This window comes from Onychostoma macrolepis, chromosome 24 (genome assembly GCF_012432095.1).
Source record: "Onychostoma macrolepis isolate SWU-2019 chromosome 24, ASM1243209v1, whole genome shotgun sequence".
Lineage (NCBI taxonomy): Eukaryota > Metazoa > Chordata > Actinopteri > Cypriniformes > Cyprinidae > Onychostoma > Onychostoma macrolepis.
The window spans coordinates 6,274,275-6,282,159 of record NC_081178.1 but is presented as its reverse complement, the minus strand read 5'-3'; the positions used below and the strand labels follow the sequence as shown (position 1 = coordinate 6,282,159).

General features: G+C 35.5%; 1 protein-coding gene across 1 annotated transcript; it reads left to right on the top strand.

Moving 5' to 3' along the window:
• Positions 1-308: 308 nt before the first annotated feature.
• vim (vimentin) lies at positions 309-7,655 on the top strand. Its single transcript, XM_058765021.1, has 9 exons — positions 309-979; positions 2,061-2,121; positions 3,160-3,255; positions 4,369-4,530; positions 5,102-5,227; positions 5,642-5,862; positions 6,519-6,562; positions 7,047-7,129; positions 7,212-7,655. Exons 1-9 carry the CDS (start codon positions 444-446, stop codon positions 7,248-7,250), a joined length of 1,368 nt encoding a protein of 455 aa, XP_058621004.1. The 5' UTR covers positions 309-443; the 3' UTR covers positions 7,251-7,655.
• Positions 7,656-7,885: the final 230 nt, after the last annotated feature.

Genomic DNA, 7,885 nt, shown 5'->3' with positions numbered 1-7,885 from the left:
GTTTGTGTCATTTCAGTGTAGCTAATATTTTTTTGTATTTAACGGTAAACGAATGAAGAGATAGGCCTACATAATAAACACACTGAATATTTATCGTTTATTATGTATATTATAAAATTAAAACACAATGCAAATATAGCTAATATTAAAACAACATTATGCGAAAATGCATTTATTAATGGATACAAAAGTAAATATACTCTCTCGCTGTTGCCAGAGTCAAACTCTTTCACTGATAGTTATGGAGCTGCACATCCTGCCCCTCCGCCCCGACTGCGCTTCTGCGTCACTAAAGCTCCCTGCACCGTTATGTCATTAGCATAGGGAGTGGACTATAAATGCAAGCAGAATCGCTGCAGTGGTCTCGTTTGGTCTGGACAGGGCGCGGTAGTTCGTGAAAGTAGACGTTGACTTCAACAATACCCCAGAACTAAAGGATTACAATGGCCAGCCGCACAAACGCATCTTCTTACAAAAGGATGTTCGGTGGAGAGCGACCAGCGATTCTTCGGTCCGCTTACACCAGCCGGCAGTACAGCAGCCCGGTGCGCACAACCTCGCGCGTGACCTACAGCGGCTCGTCCTCCGCGTCTCCATCCATCTACATGAGCAAGAGCGCGAGGGTGCGCAGCAGCGCGCCGATGCCCAGACTCACCACCGATACGCTGGACTTCGGGCTCGCAGATGCCATCAACATCGAGTTTAAAGCCAACCGAACCAATGAGAAAGCGGAGATGCAGCATCTCAACGACAGGTTTGCCAGTTTCATAGAGAAAGTGAGATTTCTGGAGCAGCAGAATAAGATCTTGAACGCGGAGCTGGAGCAGATGCGGGGCAAAGGCTCGTCCCGGATCGGTGATCTGTACGAGGATGAGATGAGAGAACTCCGGAGTATAGTGGACCAGCTCACCAACGAGAAGGCCAGAGTGGAGGTGGACCGGGACAATCTGGGAGAGGACATCGAGCGCCTCAAAGAGAAGTATGGCCAAACATTGCCCAAGAGACTGTGCAAACAAAACAGTTATAAGTGTAAAATAACATTAAGTATCTGCCAAGTGCACGGGTTTATTAAAAAACTTTTTTCTTTTTTTTTTTTTTGCAAACAAGGGTTTTAAATCATATTATGGCCATTTCGTATTTCATATCACCAACATATACAGAACTGGAGATAATAAGAAAAATTCATTCATAGATGCATTTTAACGGTGCATTTATACAACAAGACAAAGTTGAAGATCTCGGTGTCCATTGCTGTTTAAAATCCTAAAAAAAAAAAAAAATTAAATGAAAAACAAATACATGTATAGGCCTATTGTTTTGAGTTTAAATGATATTTTACTGAAAAGTGAAAATGTACTGTCATTACATTAAGAAGCTGGTTCTACCTAACTTGTTCCTTGAAATTATTTTCATTAGTGTAACCTAAGATAGGTTGATTTAGTCATATTAGTATATTTAATAATATTTCTGACCTACATAAAACCTGTTTATTTAGATGTTACCCCATATTATGATTTTTTTTTTTTCTCTCTGGCAGTGTAATATGGTGTTAAATTTCTCTCAGGACAAAGCTTTCTCTTTACCAGGTCAAATAAAACCAAAATGTTGTCTTACATTTTATATTTCATATGAGCAACATATGAAATGTCATATGAACTGTAGGCTAATGAGAAAAAAATTCATAAATGCATTTTAATGATGCATTTACACAACAGAGAATCTAGAGATTTTACAATCTTACGAAATCTTCATTTTAAATAAAATATTATATACATTTAAATAAAATATTTAGCCTAAACAAAACTACATTTTTATTATTATTATTTACTCTGTGAGATGATTCTAGTTGAATTTCTGATTGTCAGGACAAAGCTCTTCTTTTTAGGGTTTTCTTGTTACCAGGTTAAAAACAACCCATTTTTTGATAAAGCCAAAGAGAATAAATTGATTTTATTTAGTGTGATGGCAAAGGCTTTCTTATTGTCCTGGTGAGATGCTCCAGTGGGTTTGGTTGTGTTAAACAGGGTGTGGCTCGGCTTAAATATTCATCTCATTTTCAGACTTCAAGAAGAGATGCTCCAGAGAGAGGATGCGGAGAACACCCTTCGGGGCTTCAGACAGGTACATCTTCGCATGTTCAGAGAAACCACAACCATTTTTATATGTATTCTTGGACCTGATGTTTGATTGAGTGCTACCACAGCCACAATTACAATGTGATCAGTTAACGTTCCAGTCAGTGATTGCAAGACACTACTGATTGTCTCCCTCACAATAAAAGGGTCAGTGCAGGCCTGGTCAAGCTGCCCTCTTGTCCGGCATCAGATTTAGACACGCAACTGAAAAGAAAGCTTTGTCTGAGAGCAGGCTGGGCGTTTATGACAAAGCAAACTGTTGTATGCGTGGGAGGGGTCAGTGTTAACTAGGGTACACTGGTGACTTATGGACACAGAGGTGTGTGTGTGTGTGTGTGCTTTAAAGGGTGTCTGCCACTACCAGCTGCAGCACTACAAACAGTTAGCAGCAGGCGAGCTATTGTTATTCATTTCAGTCAGGAATAGCTTAAAAGAATTTACACAAACTACCAATAAATTTAAAAGAAATTAATACTTTAGGGTTGCATTAAATTGGTCAAAATTGACAGTAAAAACATGTAATGACACAAAAGGTTTTCAAATGCTGTTTGAGAAAAACAGAAAGAAATGCTGTTTCTTTCATAATGTATCAAGGTTTCCACAAACATATTTAGCACAGCTGTTTTCAGCATTGATAATAATAAGAAATGTTACCCAAGCATCAAATCAGTTTATTAAAAATAATGTCTGAAGGATCATATAACAGTGAAGACTGGAGTAATGATGCTGAAAATTCAGATTTGTATTACAGTTAAAATAGAAAAGTGTTATTTTAAATTGTAATATTTCAGAATATTGCTGTATTTTTGATCTAATAAATGCAGATTTGTTGAGGATAATAGACTTCAAAAACATAAAAAATTACCCCAAGTTTTCGAACTGTAGTGTACAATGTGATTCTTTAACGTAAAGGAATGGAAGAATGAGAAAAGGAACTGTGTAGAATTAATAGGAAACAAGTAGAAGTTAAAAAAAAAACATTTTTGGGAGAAACTGATTAATATTTTACATGGTACACCCACAGGATGTTGATAACGCCTCCCTGGCTCGTCTGGACCTGGAGAGAAAGGTGGAGTCCTTGCAAGAAGAAATCGCTTTCTTGAAGAAGCTTCATGATGAGGTACTGAACCACCTGGAGAAACAGCAAAAAATGAGATCTCTTTAATATTGCAGGTGTTTCTAATAGATAGCATTAACATTAAATGGCATATTTCACAGATTTTACTCCTGAGAAGAAAAAACAAACAAACAATAATCTTATGTGTCTCCCTGAGATCTCAATGATTGTTAGGACATGCAATCAAAAATGAGAGATTTGAATATGATTTAAACATTTCCCATTAAGTTTATGCATCCATAATCTCTTCTTCTAATGAATTTCAGGAGAAATATCCAAGACAAAGCTCATACTTAAAAAAACAACAACAACAATTCAGAGTCTCCTGAGCCATAAAAGACTAGCTCTGAACAATAAAATGAATTAAATTTCCTCTGGCCATTCAACCATTCTTCTCACAGTCGTGGTTTTCTGGCTGACTGACACTTTTGTTGGGCTTGTTAATATCAGGGGATTGTCAGGCATGTGTGACTTGCTGCCATAGTGATTAAATGGGTCGTGGAAAAGGGCGTAATTCCAAGAGAATAAAGCGGAGACATTGTTTCGGGATCAGGAAGTTCAGGGCTAACAAACTATTGCTATGTCAGAATGAGATTTGTTCTGTTTACACTCAAATCAAAATCCAAAAATTATGGTACACAATTATACTACCATTCAATAGCTGGGGTCAGTCAGATATTCTTTTGAAAGAAATGAATACTTTTATTTAGCAAGGATGCTTTAAATTGATCAAAAAATTACAAAAAATACTTTTATAATGTAACAAAAGATTTCTTTCTCCACAAAAATATTAAGCAGCACAGCTGTTTTCAATATTATTGATAAGAAATGTTTCTTGAGCAGCAAATCAGCATATTAGCATGATTTCTGAAGGATCGTGTGACACTGAAGACTGGAGTAATGATGCTGAAAATTCAGCTTTGCATCACAGGAATACATTACATTTTAAAATATATTCAAATAGAAAACAGTTATTTTCAATTGTATTAATATTTCACAATATTACTGCATTTTACTGACCTTGAACTTTTGAACAACAGTGTATTATGTGATATTCAGGATAGGTATCAAACTGTGCATTTGGATTGTTAGTCAATTTTTCCAATATCTCCACAGGAACTTGCCGATCTGCAGATTCAGATCCAGGAACAGCATGTGCAGGTTGATATGGAAGTGTCCAAACCTGACCTCACCGCTGCCCTGAAAGATGTCCGGCAGCAGTACGAGACTCTGGCTTCCAGGAACCTCCAGGAGTCTGAGGACTGGTACAAATCCAAGGTCAGTTTCTCATAATTAAATAGATCGTTGTAATAATAAAATAGGCACCTCAACTTTTGAAAGGAGGAAAAATGTTCCCATATCTTTTCTGTATCTTGTCATTTAAAAAAAAAAAAAATAAAATTGTGCATTTAATTAAAATCAAATCTAATACAGATTTACTTGCGGCAATAATAAATACAGTTTGTGCAGTTTATTGAGAAACACCGGAGATAAAGTTGATAAAAGTACAAGAAACAGCGAATAGAACTTAGTTTAGTTACAAATGAACAATGAAACAATACAAGCAAGGATCTGATCTGGTAAGCCAGTGTGAGATGTTTGAGGAATGAGTAAGACTCAGCTCAGGATCAACTCCTTAAGACGTGGCAGATGGTCGACTGAGAGGTTTGTGTGGATTTAGAGACCATCTGCTCCTCTGTCACAGTATTGATCATTCTAATGGACCGGTTGATCTATTAATCTAGATCTTCAAACATGAAACCAGCACAGTCATCAGATGTAAATAGAAAACAAAAGTCAGAGAGGCAGATGGAGCTTTATCTTTATCTCACACTTTCTCTTTTTTTAGTTTGCTGACCTGTCAGAAGCTGCTGCCCGTAACAATGAAGCGATCCGTCTGGCCAAGCAGGAGGCCAATGACTATCGCCGCCAACTTCAAGCTCTCACCTGCGACTTAGAATCTCTTAAAGGAACTGTAAGTACTGGAGAAAATTGTATTAGCGTCAGTGTTATTTTAGTATCATTGAGATACTATTATAGGTTTTATTAATATTTTTTTAATACGTTTTTATTTTCTGTTTTCATTTAAAAAAAAATAAGTTTTAGTAAGTTTGTTTTGTTGTCATTTTTTATTCTCTTGATTGTTTTTTTTTTTTTTTAATTGCAGTTTTAGTTTAGTACATCACAGTACACAAGTTAAAAAATGAAAATGAGAAATATGGTTGTTTTTTTATTTACTTTAATTAAATTTTAGTTAATGTATAATGTTATTTTAAGGAAAAATGTTTTTTTTATTTTATTTAATATTTAATATTGATCATTTATTAAAGAGCTTTATATCATGGCTGCTTAAATTACTACTTGCTTATTATCTTATTCCTCATTTCAGAATGAGTCCCTGGAGCGTCAGATGAGAGAGATAGAAGATAACTTCTCCATGGAGGCATCCAGTTACCAGGACACCATCGCTCGTCTAGAGGACGACATCCACAACATGAAGGATGAGATGGCGCGTCATCTACGTGAATACCAGGATCTGCTGAACGTTAAAATGGCCCTGGATATTGAGATCGCCACCTACAGGAAGCTGCTGGAAGGGGAAGAAAGCAGGTGAATGTTTGCTTTTGCAAATAGATTTTCTTTGTATTGACTTTGTATTCTTATCTTTTCTTTAAAGGCACATTCAGCATGGACTTATAGTGACACCTAGTGGAATAAATACGGGAACATGAGTTTTGGTTACTGATTTGACTGTAGAAATATTAACTAGCAGTGTTATTTTAGTATTTATATATGCTATTATATATATATTTTTTATTAATACTGTGAATTAGCTTTTACTTTTCCATTTTCAGTTTTTATTTTAATTTTTTGATTTAGTTTAAGCTTTTCATTATTTTATTTTATGTCAGCTTTATTTCAATTAACAAAATATTTTTAACATTTTTAACCCTGTTAACTAGATGTTATCTTTTGCTCACAAAATAATTTAAGTTAAATTAATTAATTAAATAAAGCAAATAGTATTTGGCTGGTCACCTGACCTCAACATGGCAAGCCCTATTATAAAGTGACCTGCTCGCTGTAAAATATAACATCTTTAATTTACTAAGACTGTAAATATAACTTTAAAAAGGTCTACAACCTTTGAGGGGAAATACTGAGTGAAACCTTTAGACTTGACTATTTGCAATATATTAAAAATATGTTTTTTGACTTAGCATTAGTTTTTACACATTATTTCTCTCTTTTCTTTCTCTTTCCAGGATCACCACACCATTTCCCAATTTCTCATCATTAACCCTGCGAGGTACAGTATATTTGAGTTCACCCTTTAAGTATTGTGAACAGTGGGAAAACAATGCTGAATGCAAATAATGTATAACAACTAACCATATAATCATGAATAATTATGACAGTAAAATAAATAGGCTTATCAATTTTCAAAATGGAAAAGAAAATGCTTCCCATGTCCCATATTTTGTGTTAAAATATCCATTTAAATCAAATCAAAAACATGTTTACTTGCAGTGGGAATAAATATGAACCCGCTGAAATTCAAGATGCATTTAGTAACAAACATTTTGAGTTTTCCAGTTTAACCTATTTTAATAGCTTTGCATATATTTGGACTTATGCAGTTCAATAACTACGTTTTGGTTTAATAAACTAACAAAACCAATTGAGAACCACTGGTCTAAATCTACTTACAATTAGAGACTGTTCTGTCTCTGACTCGCAAAACCACACTTTTCTGATGAAACGACTATGTTTGATTTATATTTTTCCTGCAGAGTCCATGAAGGAAACCAGACCTGCGATGGACAGCCTGTCAAAGAAAGTGGTGATAAAGACCATCGAGACCAGAGACGGACATGTGAGTGGCATGAAAAGTCTTTACACATGTTATTACGTTTCTATATGAAAATGATGACCTTTTGACCTTTCATCCACCGCAGATAATAAACGAGTCCACCCAAAATGATGATCTGGAATGAGCCGCATGTGAACATGTGACTAGTAGGGGCACCAGAGAGCTGAAGACCCATGCTGGAGTAGAACGAGAAGGAATGGAGTTTCTTTTGTTGTTTCTGTTGAGAGTAAAAAAGAAAAACAGCTTTAAAGTGCCTTTTTTGCATTGCCACATTAGAGCAGTCTGTCGATAGAGCTGTATTAGAGCTGAAAAGATAACGTAGGCCACTGAATAAACCAGCTTTATCCAGGTTTATGTTTACCACGATGTCTGTAGTTTACACTGTTGAAGACCACAGCAATACTGCTACACCTTTTTCTGTTTTGTATAATTATTGCAAATGACCAAAAACTTGATGAACTCGTCTCTCTTGCACCATAAGAAGACCAAACTGTCAACAAATTTCCACAAATTCAATAAACCTTTTAAAGAATAATCAGATTGCTTTCTTTTATGAATTACCATGCCAAATGAGCTAAACATCTGAGGGGGTTTTTCAAATGCTTCTCTGTTGCGCAGTAAAATCTTCTACGTCATAAAAATAAACAGATTAGCAGGATCTACCCGGGCCATGAGCAACACAAGAATATTTCTATGATCTAATTAAAGATCATTTGTTGAACACAACCATTAATCCTAATGGGTGAGCTCTAATGAGAT